The sequence below is a fragment of the Lipophrys pholis genome (assembly GCF_963383615.2).
Source record: "Lipophrys pholis genome assembly, chromosome: 20".
NCBI lineage: Eukaryota > Metazoa > Chordata > Actinopteri > Blenniiformes > Blenniidae > Lipophrys > Lipophrys pholis.
The window spans coordinates 5,017,098-5,030,712 of NC_137648.1; the positions used below are offsets into that span (position 1 = coordinate 5,017,098).

Consider the following 13,615-nt stretch of genomic DNA (forward strand, 5'->3'; position numbering starts at 1 on the left):
AATACATGGTTATTCTGCTTTGCATGACTTCGTCGTGTTCCGCATGTCTGTGTGTGTGTGCGCGCGCACGCGCGCGCACACACACACACACACACACACACACACGCGCGCACACACACACACACACACACACACACACACACACACACACACACACACACACACACACACACACACGTCCACAGAATTCAGGATGTCCTTACAATACAGTGGTGAACCCTTTACTGGACAGTCGCAAAGCAGATTAGAGTGGAAAGTCTGAATCGTACGTACTATTTGAAGGGTAATTCAACGGTCACATTTTCTACAAGTCACAAAGGTTGAATGCAACGGAATTTTGTGCCATTCATTTTCTGTTTGAAAAGATGTCAAACTGACCAAAATAAAAACTTGTTTAGTTTTTTTTAAATGTGTAAAAAAGTGTTCAAATGGATATACTTCACTCTCACAGCCATGAAATTGTGTTATTACGTCGTAATCAGTAATACTGTCCTACAATGTGACGTGTCAAGGGTTTCTAAACATGCTCCTAATTTCTGTTGTGTTGCTTGTTTACCTGTTGAAGGCATTAATCCGGGTTTGTTTTGCATCATACCTGGGAGTAAGAGGTGTTAGTTCAGAGCAAAGGGACAAAACACGTCAGTCTTCCCCTGAATAAACGAGAAGTTCAGAAGTGACAACAGAAGAAAACAGAAGATAACAGAAGATAACAGAAGATAACAGAAGATAACAGAAGTGTCGTGCTGCTTCATTCCCTGTACACATTTTGCAAATCCGACTCTAACAGATCCTGTTTCAGTGAGAAATATGGTGAAAATGGCATCACTTGCCTGACAGAGGGTTTAAAATGACATTTACAAGGGAGGGATTGAGAAAGTACAGATTTGATCCTTCCGTGAGTGAGTTAATGAGCGCTGGCTCGGTCGAAGGGCGACTGTTGAAAATTAGTTCTGCAAAAAACAGCTGAGGGACACTGAATGGTCACCTTATCTATGTTAAACAGTAAACCGATAGCTCGGTATTCATCAGAGGCTTTGTAAAAAGCACATTGAATACACATTTTTTCCAAATTTCTTGATCTCTCAAAAGAAAGAGGCAAACCTGTAGTTGTATTTTTTTGTTTGTTTGTTTGTTTTGTTTTGGGTATTTCCTGAGTGGACTGGTCAATCTGAGGAGATAGAATAGTTGTCGTATGTGACCCCTCATCTGAACTGTGGTTACATCTCCACAAAAGTTAAATAAACAGACTTTAGGGAAAGAAATAACTTGCTTCTTTATTCAAGCTGTAATCAGGAACATTTACATGTCTGTCTCACTTTTGGAGAAAAAACAGAGGAAAGCAGAAGTTGTATTATAAATAAGTAGATACTTCATCATAGATCCACCAATTAGATCTGTACTTATCTTGAACTGACATGCTCGCTCACGTCCACACAGACACATTTTTTAAAAAAGCTTGTAAAATAGTTATTAATATTTATATATTTAATATTAATATAGATTTGTTTAGAGGTTTTTTTATACTTACAAGTTCACTTGATAGTAAATAATCGGGGGTCTGATACTCAACCTAGAGGGATCTTGTGTGTGTGTGTGTGTGTGTGTGTGTGTGTGTGTGTGTGTGTGTGTGTGTGTGTATGTGTGTGTGTGTGTGTGTGTGTGTGTGTGTGTGTGTGTGTGTGTGTGTGTGTGTGTGTGTGTGTGTGTGTGTGTGTGTGTGTGTGTGCGTGCGTGCGTTTATTAGAATTTGGGTATTAAAGCAAAATATTCTCTAATTATCATCCAAAAACTTCTTCATTGTAACAACAACTAATAATCTAACAAGTTACTGAAAATAAAAATACATCTGCTGAAACATCTCTGATATATTTATACTCGGTGTATCTTTAACTTACTTACATATGTGCAATTCACGAAGATGATCTTTGCATATCACTTGTTACCAGCTTGGTGAGAGTAACATGTAAAGCATCTGTAACAAAGTCATTCAGGCTGTTCAAAAGAAACGTAGAAGACGAAATTGACTTTCCCACAAAGAGGAAGGGTGAGTCAACAAGCTTTTATGTTTCAACACTGACAGAGGAAGCAGTTCACTTCAGTGTGAATTCAGATTGCATGATCTGCTCTTTCTCTCCGCTCTCCTCTTTTGGTAAGAGAATGATTCAGTGATTTTACGCTTCAGATCGACGGGAAACTTAGAAATCAACTGTTGTCATGTGGGTTCACATTTAGTTGAAGATGATGTTTTGTGGAATTATTCTAAACTGTTTATGATGTGTGTCAGTGATGCAGTGTTACAATATGATTTCTTACAGGTTGTGAGTTTGAAGATGTCTGTGATGATCACGACTACGTTATTGAGTTTCCTCTTGATTTCAAGTGAGTGTTTCATTTTAATCTTTGACCTTCTGACAGACCAGTGCAGACAGAAACATTCAGAAAAGACCAGTAACCAACATGTGGCTGCTGAAATTCAACTTTTTGTGTAATGAATTTTCTTTTCATTGAGATTTTTCACCTGTTTAATGGTAATTCTGGATTTGATTTCACAGGCCCTTTGGCTGCTTGTCCCAAGGACACAAACCTCATCATCACTGCACCGGAAACGATGAAAGCACTGAGTGGATCTTGTCTGATAATCCCATGTAATTTCAGTTCGAGAGTAGAAAATGATTTTGACATCAGCAGAGAAATCTTTGGAGTGTGGCTTAAAACTGATAACAGCTTTGGCAACAATCCAGACAATGTGATTTTCAACAGTAGTCAGCAGAAGAACACGTACCCAATGACAATCGCTGGAGACCTGAAGGACAAAAACTGCACCACAGTTTTTTCTAATTTAACCAAAGATTACTCAGACTTATATTACTTTAGAATAATTAACTGGCCATTCAGGGCAACAGCTGTATGTGAACCTCTTCGTATCAAAATTGAAGGTGAGTTTTTCTTCTTCTTAATGTCCTTGATGTCTTAATAAAATGTAAAATTAGCTGGAAATGATTGTGTTAATCAACATTTGTGGAAAAAATATTGCAGAAATTGTGCAATTCTATATTCACTGTTAATTTTATGTGTTCATTTAGTACTAACTGTTACCTGGGGAAGGTACAGTGGTGCAGTGGTTTGCACTTTACCCTGAATGGTTGGTGTTTGTTACATTCGCCTAGAATTATCATTTTAGTCTGCATGTTGAATGTGGTAATGACCCGAGCTGCCAACTCTTCACTGCTGCTTTTTTTTGAAGCAGCACTTTATAACCTTATAGTTTATAATTCAAGAATTATTCCTTGATTTATCTCAGGAAGAGAGATGATTGGACACTCGAAACAAGTACAACTTTATTGGAGTATTTAATATTTCCTAGCAAAACTTTTTGATTTTAAACTTTTGAAATAAGAATGACACATTTTTTTGGGTTTGTTTAATAAATAAAACAGCTATTAACAATATTATTTTCAAGTGAAACACGGAATTATCAGCATTCAACCGAGGCAATGCTTACCCAAGGACACATTTTACATAATGAATGCAAGACAGCTGCAAAAAGCTGCAGTTTACCTTTTAGGCCACTAGATGGTGGTGTTTTTTTCACGATCCAACTCCAGTTGAACTTCAAATGAAAACATGTGAGCACATTTTAGACGTCTCTCCTGTTGGTGTGGGTCCACCAGAAACTACAGAAACTAGCACAAGTATGCACTACGTCTTTCCTTAAACTTTATGGGAGAAGCGCAGTTCGAATCAAAAGTAATCAACACAGTGGAATTCCCCTTTGTCATTGTTCACGATTTACAGGGACATGTGCGAGCACCCCATGCATCAGAAATGTTTGACCTAACTTTTTTGACTAGTTTCCTCGGACAAACACAAAAGATCAGACGCATATCAAGGCACGATCGAACACACAAACAAGGGCTTCTCAGCTCGTTCCTTTTATGCACGGTCGAGGGTCCTCTTTCCTTCACAGATGCGGCCTATTTTTCCTTTTTACCACTACACCATTTGTGCGGAAATAACCGTGTCCTACTAGGGCATGTTTGGAAGGCCCCTCCTTTCGTTATTTCACTCCCATGGCAATTCTAACGGTGTCCCCTCTTTGGGCTATTTTGGGCCTCTTCCAGCATCTACAGTGGACACAGTTATAATCGCCCATGGTTGCTATCCATTTTTTAAAAACATTTATGAGCTTAATACATTGCTTTGGTATAATACGCATGCAGAGTATGTTTGCTTACACAGGTTTTCTTAATACAGTCCAAGAGATAATAAAGAAAATTATTCAACAGCTCCTCCCCTGGACATAACTGGTCCTTGATCTTCATTTAGTGAAAAATATGCTTCCTTCACATGATTTTATCAACCATTACATATCAGTCATGATATGCAAATGGAATGAATGCAAACGGGGGAAAATGTCAGAAAAAGACAGAAAACCAACTTCGGTCTCCAGTGGCGGCGTGGCGGTGGAGAAAAAAACATAAGAAAAGGTGCGCACGTCACCACCTGCCTGCCTCCCACACCGACGCAGCAGCGCGAGCGCGCACGCGATGCCGCCCGGGTCCGAAGCTCAGTGTCCACTGTCTGCCGAGCCACTCCGTCACACCCACCATATCTGTTTGTGACCTAAAACTTGATTTTAAAAAGGTGATTCTTGTAAAGAATGGTGCTATGTTTGGTATTTCTAGAAGAGTAAATGAGTATATATTACAGGAATCATTATGTGAGAACAAGAAAGCTGCGGGTATTAAAAGTAACTTCTTGTGTAGCCCTGTTCTTAAAAGCGTGTTGTAACTGTTACTGGTTGTTCATTTGAAGTTATGTGTGCAGCTCTGAGTCCCATTGATTCTTAACATTGGGTCAACAAATCCTGACTTATAATTTACAATCTTATTGTGAAACTGCAGATTCTCCTCCGAGGCCCACATTAGAAGTCTCAGGTAACCTGAATGACCTGAAGGAGAAGGACTCTGTCACCATCACCTGCTCAGCTCCCACTCCCTGTCCACTCTCCCCTCCTCGACTCACCTGGAGCCTCCAACAAGACGCTCACAGCCAAACAGAGGAAAACGCAGAGCGAACCGTCACCACTAAGATCCAGCAGAACGTCACTCTGTCAGACCGACATGATGGATTCAACCTCAGCTGCTCTGCTGTGTATCCTGTTGATGGAGGAGAACGTGTGAAAACAGCAGTGGCAGAGTTAACTCTCAGTGTTTCTTGTAAGCGATCCTGTCAGCACATCAGAGTTCAGATGTTTCTGATGATTAAAGTTAATACGAGACGTATTTCTCTCCCTCAGATGCTCCTAAAGACACGTCAGCCTCCATCAGTCCATCAGGTTTGGTGTCAGCAGGGAGCTGGGTGAACCTGACCTGCTCCAGCAGAGCCAGACCTGCTGTCAGCTACACCTGGTTCAAGACCAGCGACCGTGGAGGCGTCAAAGTGTCTGAAGGAGACTTTTACAGCTTTAATGTGACCGAAGGAGGAGTTTATTACTGTGTGGCTGAAAACGTTCTGGGAAGTCAGACTTCAGAACGGCTTCGTCTCACTGTTCCAACGACAGGTAATGACAGCCAGTTGCTATATTACAAAATCCACTTAAATGAGTATTATCTGCTACGCCGATTCTTGTGAATGTCAAAGGTAATGACAGCCGGTTGCAACGTTAAAAAAACCAAGTATAAGGGTGTTATCACAACAGATACAGCAAATTTTTACTGTGTTGCTAAAAATACTCATCAGAAGTCATTATGGATTAATGTGAAAAATGAAGGTAAACTATAATCATCATCATCATCATCATCATCATCATCAAGATCAGGGTTCCCCAATTCCGGGCCTGGAGGGCCGGTGTCCTGCATGTTTCAGGTTTCTCAGTTGCGATAAGGGCCTCGTTACTTGTTTTTATTTCCAAGCTTGACGATGACATCAACATGGGATTAAGGCGTGCTGAAGCTGGGAGAGAGCTAAAACGTGCAGGACACCGGCCCTCGAGGCCCTGAACCCGAACCCTGATCTAGATAGTCCTTTAACTCAGTCCTGCTTATATATTTTTGCGTTTTCTCTTGACAAATCTATTTTGACAGCCATCACATGACCATCGATAGAAATCTGAGAAGAAAAGTGACCCACTCTGTTTTCTACTGTCGTCTTACCTTTTTAAAAACACAAAATACTTCTTTAGTATTGAGAATGAATCAATCAGGTTGACCTGCTTCTGATGTTCTTCTTCTAAAACTGAAAGGCACCACTTTTTTACATTTTCATATTAATATCATTAATGAACACGGTTATCCAAGTTAACTGGTGAAAAGTCTGCTGTGAAGTTACCTTCACTACCAAGTTAAACGTGCAGGATTATCCGTTGAAGCAGTTTGTGATCAGATTGCTTTTACTTTACGTTACTGTTGAATCCTGCAAAGACAGAAAACTGTGACACGACGTCTCTCTCTGCAGATGATCAGAGGTTTGGACTCGGAGTCCTCGTTACCCTGAAGATTGTGGGAGTCGTAGCGCTCTGCAGTTCAATCACCATCTTCGAGTGGTGAGACAAACGTTCACATTGGTCATTATTAAAAGTTACAGTTCAACATGTTCACATGTTTTGTTTTGTTTTTCTTGCAGCTGGTTCAGATGGAGACTTCGCCACAAGCCAGTGAAGGTAAACAAGCTGTGCCCAATGTTATAATGTTGTAATACTCAAATGTAGAAAAATAATGCTTCAATTTGAAAAAGGCAGTTTTTATTTAGTGTGAGTCATACGGTTTTTATTCTTTAGCTTTGCACCTTGTACAATTAAAATGCTTCTCATTCAGAAGAAAAATACTTAAAATCAAATTTACCTTCAGGTCAGGGAACACTGTAGCCATCAGGGTTGGGAAGAACATGTCATTAATTAATAAGTTACAGTAATGACATTACTTGTGAAAGTAAGAGAACAACGCAGTGACAATCGTTGAAGTTTTCATGAGTTTCTCATACATAATTTTTTTTTTTACAGTAAATTAAAGGCTAGGGAGCAGCAGAGCATTGGCCGGAGCCGCTTTCATGCTACTGTTTCACTAAACTCCTGTTTAGTTTGTCATTAATCCTGAAATAAGTCAGTCCAGCTGACAGCAACAGGACAGACTGTCAGGATCAACATTAGCGTGTCTCTACTGTGACTGTGACTCTACAAGCAGTCTGAAGATGGAGGACAACATTTCAGTGTTTTATTGCTTTATTGCGGCAACTCTGCCTTCTGTGTGTGTGTGTGTGTGTGTGTGTGTGTGTGTGTGTGTGTGTGTGTGTGTGTGTGTGTGTGTGTGTGTGTGATATATCAGAAGGAAGACCAGAGTAAACATGGCAGCAGAGCTCTGAAGACTCTGTGTTGTTTCATTTCCACACAGGACTCTCAAGAGGCAGTCTATGTGAACTCGGTGACGGAGACTCAAGCGTCCTGATGGAGACGTTAAATCCATCATCAGTGACGTGATTTATTCTTCCTAACAACGTCTCACTGCATGTTTGTCATTTCAGTAGTGAAGTCATGTTTGTGTGGATCACATCCAGTGTTGCAGAGATGAACTGGTACTAATATGTAGAGGATAAACTGTTAAACTAGTTTCATCTACATTTATTATTTAAAGTAATTTTTCCATATTTTTGAGCAATACATATCCTTGCTGTTTTGCTGTATGTTTTTGTTGTTGTATTCATGTTTGCTCAAGAAAAGTGTTTTTCTTCGTAGTAAATCACAGTAAATTATAAAAGATGAAACAATAACAACCGAAACCAAGGAAGTGTTTTCATTACCAACTGAGGGTTTAATCTCCCACTTGTTCAAAACTGGGTTATTTTAACCACTGGTTAAGCCCTAACGGCCAGTTAAATCCTTAATCCGCTGTTTGCTCACCGACCGTTAAATATGCGTTGTTGAAAACAACGCATATTTAGTTAGTCGTCCCGTTAGTTAACGTCGCCGTCAAAGTTAACAGTGAGGTTAACGTCACTGTTTAGCGTCCCTGATGCTTCTCCGCCCACTTTCTTAGTCTCCGATCTTCCACATTGTGTCTTAAGCATTTCCGCTTACCGAAAACTACGTTGTGGCGGACGGCAGCGCAGTGTTTTTTATCTCGTCTATAAAACGACCATAGAACATGACAAACTACGCTGCTGCCAGGATATCAAAGTGGAACATGAAAACTGAGCTGGATGATCGACGCCATCATGTTGCCTCATCTTTTTTTAAATTTGAACCCGAGAGGACGACATAGAAAGTGGACTGTACGTAGCCCCGGAGTGGCCATAGAGAAAAAATAATAATTAATTAATGAAGCGAGGGAACAAGATAATTTAATCTCTGGCCGCGAGATTCTTTACTCGTGGTAATGAATTAATTACCTCAAGAAATACTGTAGTGATGGTGGACTGTCACACAGTCCGCTGCCAAGGATGTAGAATTTAGAACCACTTTTCCATTGTCGATTTTCCCCGCTTTTCATTGTAATATAATTGTAACTCACTTCAATTCCAGGTCTTGCATCACGTCTGCATGAGGCTGCATTGCTCCGCTTTGAGACGCTCCACAGCACTTCTTTACAATGAAGCCAGACTTTTAATTCATCTTGAACTACTAAACAAACTAAATACGACTGTAAATGAAAGCTTGGATTTCTTTCGCCATGAAATGAGCCTTTTAATGACGCTTCATGTGAAAGAGAACTTTTGTTTATGATCAGCATGTCTTTACGTAGGTTGCTATTGGAAACGGCTGCAGAGCAGCGTTCTATCATTCTACACCTCCATTCCTCCATGTCGAAGCATTTGATTCAGACACGTCCAGAAATAAAGTGAAAGGAGCAGAAATTCACTATGTAATGATGACATGTTGAAAAATAGGCCCCAGCCTCATTTATCTGTGGTAAAGAGGGGAGACGTGAGTTTAACATGTCTGTATTTCATGCTTTAGTTAGAAAACACCAATATCTAATGTGGCCTGCATTATTTGATCTCAAAGCACCAGAACAGCAAATATGACAGGATGGAGGCGACATTGGTGAAAAAATATAATACGAGGGCAGGAGATAGTAACTCGGTGTCTCAAGTTATTAATTTGAGGTTACTAATTATCTCATTCCCGCGTGTTAATATTTTTTTTCTCTACGGCCACTCCGGGGCTCCGTAGAGGCGTAACTCTTCATTAGAGTATTGACTTATATCAAAGTTAAATTCACGGTCCACCCTATCCTTCCTTTGTGGAACTGGCGTCATGAATGCAGCGCTGCCAGTGAACGTCATGGTGAGAGTTACACCCGGTTAAAGTCAACCGAGTTTTGAACAACAAGATGACGGTGCTGTTAAAGTTAACGGTCGGTTTAATGTATTTAACGGCTGGTTAAAAGATAAGCCAGTTTTGAACAACCGGGCCCTGGTGTGAAGAAAGTTGATGATGAAGATATGAACTTATTCAGCTTGACATTATAGAACCATTTCCTGTTAACCTATGGAGTCACAGACCACAGCAACAAGTGCCAAAAGTGAGCTAGTACTCTCTACACAACACAACTTTTAGTCCTACTGTTGTTTTTATAATATTTTTTTATCATCCTTTAATGAATCTGATCTTCTACTGGTTGTCATCTATGTTCCTGGATGTTTGTATTTTCTTCGCTTGTTAAAGACACAAGAGGCCCAGAAAGCATTTTATTATAAATCAGCGGGCAAAATGTTGTCTTTTAAAAAAAAAACATTGCATTGTGGTTTTGCCTTGAACTTTAAAGCATGACAGCAGTTGAACATCAACATTCAGTATGGACCCAGAGACTGACCCCCTGAGTCGAGCCATCCTTAGCCCTATAGAACGGAAACATTTCAGCATATAGGCTCCAGGAATGATTCATGGAAATTCTGAACCGTCCGCGCCAAAGAAAAGAACTACTTACTTTCAAAAATCCACCTTCAGCTCTGAAGAAACACATTGAGGTAAGCAGAGCTCTTGCTATGCAGAGTTATTTTGTCGGGTTTATTCATGTTAGCCGAGGTTATATTATTATTTTTTAGTGATACTTTAACTGAAATGAGCTGTGATTTCACACTCTAGTTCATAATTCTGTAGATTATATGTTACTTAACAGGGTGACACAGCTGCATACTATGTTTTTTTTAATTGAATTATTGGCCTGGATATTAAGAGACAACCCATCGTGACAGTACTTTCACTTTTAATACTTAAAATACATTGAAAAGTAAGTACTTATTTACTTTTTCTCAGGTAGTATTGTCAATGTAGTACTTTAACTTTTCTTTAAGTGCATATTTTGCTGGTTGTCTGTACTTTTACTTGAGTACTGAGCTTCAGTACTTGGTCCACCACTGCCTCAGTGTGAATAAATGTTACCGCCACGAGCTTTAATAGTTTCACTGTAACTCTGAATCGTCCTCATAGAGGTGAAGACAAGGGACGGACAAGTTTGAATAATGTAAGGAGGACAAAGTACAGGCATTTGTTTTCAAATGTAGGGCGAGAAACTAAAAAGACATCAGAAAATTGAATACTCAAGTAAATTACACATGTTTGATCAATGTTTTTTTTCCACCACTTCTTTTAGTTTTTTAAACGTCACTCTTTCTTTACTTGAGCGTAGAGTTCCTGGGGGTCCTCGGCGGTCTGACGTGAGCGGTCAGACACGTTGCCCTCCGGGTTGTTGATGTTGATCTCTGCGTACACCGCTGCCTGAGACTGGTTTCTTTCCTGAACCTGGCCGGCTCGCCAATGGGAGAAATCGATCTCACCGTAGTGGATGTTTTCTTCCACTTCTCCTGGGTGACTTGCTGGGTCTTCACCGACCATCTCTTCACCCGTCTGACTCTAAAAATGAACCAACCGGGACGGTTTGGAACGAGCGACAGGATCGACGGAATTTATCAAAGACATTTGAACTCGAGTGTTCTGATGTGGCGACAGCGAGGCTCAGTGTTTCCTTACCTGCGGCTGCTGTCCTTTCCGACACATCGACTTTAACCACCTGAAAGACAAAATAGGAAGTTTCACTATGATTTTCATGAAGGAAGGTCAAACAACGGGCCACAAACCTTACGTCACAGATGCAGGGAAGTGGACTGGACAGGAATATATGTGTGTGCAGCTAAAACGTGTGTAGAGCTAAGTGATGCTGGCTGCCTTGATGTTTGCTGCTCACCAAACATAGATGATCAAGCAGATGAGTCCGATGATCCCAATGATAATTCCAAGAACTAACTCCCATTGAAAGGAGCTCCCGCCTGATGGAAAAAAAATGATAATAATTTAGTTCACATTCATGGTCTAAACAATAAAAATAAAAAAAGATATTGACAAGACAAGAAAACCGTGATATATGCTCATGTGTGTCCCATTTTCATTGTTTCCTTTCTTGTAGCCGATACAGTGATTGGTTAGAGGTTAGATAAGCTGGCGTGTGTGTGCTGGTTTGATTTCTACTGCCAATGAGCTTTGGGACCTTGAGTGACGCCCTTAACCTCTAACTGGGGAGTGACAAGACAGATTCCTACTCCATCCCAAGGCAAACGCTGATTAATAAGTACTTGTACAATCACCAATGAATCTATTTAGCCTTTTAAGGTTGTCTAAGCAACAAAAAACATGATATGGAATTAGATTTAAGTTTGCCTATCAGCTAAGTCACAAGACATCAGTTTCTGTACAGTCAAACCTATAATCATTACTCCCACAGACGGAGCATTAAGTAAAGAAAATGGCTGTCATTACCTGTCGTTGGAACAGTGAGACGAAGCTGTTCTGAAGTCTGATTTCCCAGAACGTTTTCAGCCACACAGTAATAAACTCCTCCTTCGGTCACATTAAAGCTGTAAAAGTCTCCTTCAGACACTTTGACGCCTCCACGGTCGCTGGTCTTGAACCAGGTGTAGCTGACAGCAGGTCTGGCTCTGCTGGAGCAGGTCAGGTTCACCCAGCTCCCTGCTGACACCAAACCTGATGGACTGATGGAGGCTGACGTGTCTTTAGGAGCATCTGAGGGAGAGAAATACGTCTCATATTAACTTTATTCATCAGAAACATCTGAACTCTGATGTGCTGACAGGATCACTTACAAGAAACACTGAGAGTTAACTCTGCCACTGCTGTTTTCACACGTTCTCCTCCATCAACAGGATACACAGCAGAGCAGCTGAGGTTGAATCCATCATGTCGATCTGACAGAGTGACGTTCTGCTGGATCTTAGTGGTGACGGTTCGCTCTGTGTTTTCCTCTGTTTGGCTGTGAGCGTCTTGTTGGAGGCTCCAGGTGAGTCGAGGAGGGGAGAGTGGACAGGGAGTGGGAGCTGAGCAGGTGATGGTGACAGACTCCGTCTCCTTCAGGTCATTCAGGTTACCTGAGACTTCTAATGTGGGCCTCGGAGGAGAATCTGCAGTTTCACAATAAGATTGTAAATTATAAGTCAGGATTTGTTGACCCAATGTTAAGAATCAATGGGACTCAGAGCTGCGCACATAACTTCAAATGAACAACCAGTAACAGTTACAACACGCCTTTAAGAACAGGGCTACACAAGAAGTTACTTTTACAAGAATCACCTTTTTAAAATCAAGTTTTAGGTCACAAACAGATATGGTGGGTGTGACGGAGTGGCTCGGCAGACAGTGGACACTGAGCTTCGGACCCGGGCGGCATCGCGTGCGCGCTCGCGCTGCTGCGTCGGTGTGGGAGGCAGGTAGGCGGTGACGTGCGCACCTTTTCTTCATTTCCCCGCAACCCGGTCTGCAGCGAGTCAGCCAATCAGTGCACACTTGACTGGCGCGCTCTCAAACACGCACACACACACACACACACACACACACACACACACACACACACACACACACACACACACACACACACACACACACACACACACACATACACACACACACACACACACACACACACACACACACACACACACACACACTCACACACACACACACACACACACCATCGCCCACTCCTCCGCTGCTCACACGAACTTTTGACGGGCCAAACCGATGAATATACGCACTTCCGGCGTTAAATAGTGCATCCGTGCGTCAGGTGTTCCATGTTATTCCGTGTTATTTTGTCCTTTGTGTTAGTAATGTGTTTGACAGTTCGATGATGTGTCGCGACCTGTACTTGTGATGACTGATATGTAATGGTTGATAAAATCATGTGAAGGAAGCATATTTTTCACTAACTGAAGATCAAGGACCAGTTGCGTCCAGGGAAGGAGCTTAGGGAATAAAAGGGAACCATTTTGGTTTGGATGGAGCTTTTTGCAGGGCAGTTCCAAGGGAGGTAACGTTTGAAGAGAGAGATCCAGAAACGTTTTCTGTATTGTAAATTGTCCCCCTCATTTATTTATTTATTTTGTCTTTGCACAGTAAATATCTGCACTTGGGAGGCTGGTGAATATAAATGGTAAAAAGACATATTGATTGACTGTGCCATCATTTTTTGGGATTTTTTTCTTGTGTTGGAAAAAAGAACCCACTACAGTGGTGCATAAAAGTACAAAATGTCAAAGCAAACTAGATATCATTGTACCAAAAGCCCACAAGTGAGCAGGTAGGGTGCATTAAGTTTGAACCTAACAAAGC

General features: G+C 41.1%; 2 protein-coding genes across 4 annotated transcripts in view; one reads left to right on the forward strand and one right to left on the reverse strand.

Annotated features, from left to right (window-relative positions):
- The first annotated feature begins 2,087 nt into the window (after positions 1 to 2,087).
- Positions 2,088 to 7,770, forward strand: LOC308125968 (sialoadhesin-like). Of its 2 annotated transcripts, none has more exons than XM_080490028.1 (8): positions 2,088 to 2,216; positions 2,316 to 2,379; positions 2,553 to 2,936; positions 4,905 to 5,219; positions 5,300 to 5,563; positions 6,457 to 6,544; positions 6,625 to 6,661; positions 7,389 to 7,770. In XM_080490028.1, the coding sequence occupies exons 2-8, from the start codon at positions 2,331 to 2,333 to the stop codon at positions 7,440 to 7,442; spliced, it is 1,191 nt and encodes a 396-aa protein (XP_080346154.1). In that variant the 5' UTR covers positions 2,088 to 2,216; positions 2,316 to 2,330; the 3' UTR covers positions 7,443 to 7,770. The 2 variants fall into 2 exon arrangements, with proteins under 2 accessions (XP_080346154.1, XP_080346155.1); XM_080490029.1 differs by having other exon boundaries at positions 2,088 to 2,149.
- A 1,899-nt stretch (positions 7,771 to 9,669) lies between these two features.
- Positions 9,670 to 13,615, reverse strand: part of LOC308125962 (sialoadhesin-like) — a 5,766-nt gene continuing 1,820 nt past the window's right edge. For both annotated transcript variants that reach the window (XM_080490018.1, XM_080490019.1), the window contains exons 4-8: positions 12,094 to 12,408; positions 11,750 to 12,013; positions 11,181 to 11,262; positions 10,967 to 11,006; positions 9,670 to 10,849 (exon numbers count right to left, since the gene is read on the reverse strand). In XM_080490018.1, coding sequence (XP_080346144.1) covers positions 10,601 to 10,849; positions 10,967 to 11,006; positions 11,181 to 11,262; positions 11,750 to 12,013; positions 12,094 to 12,408 — 950 coding nt within the window. In that variant the 3' untranslated portion in view covers positions 9,670 to 10,600. The remainder of the gene's footprint in view (positions 10,850 to 10,966; positions 11,007 to 11,180; positions 11,263 to 11,749; positions 12,014 to 12,093; positions 12,409 to 13,615) is intronic.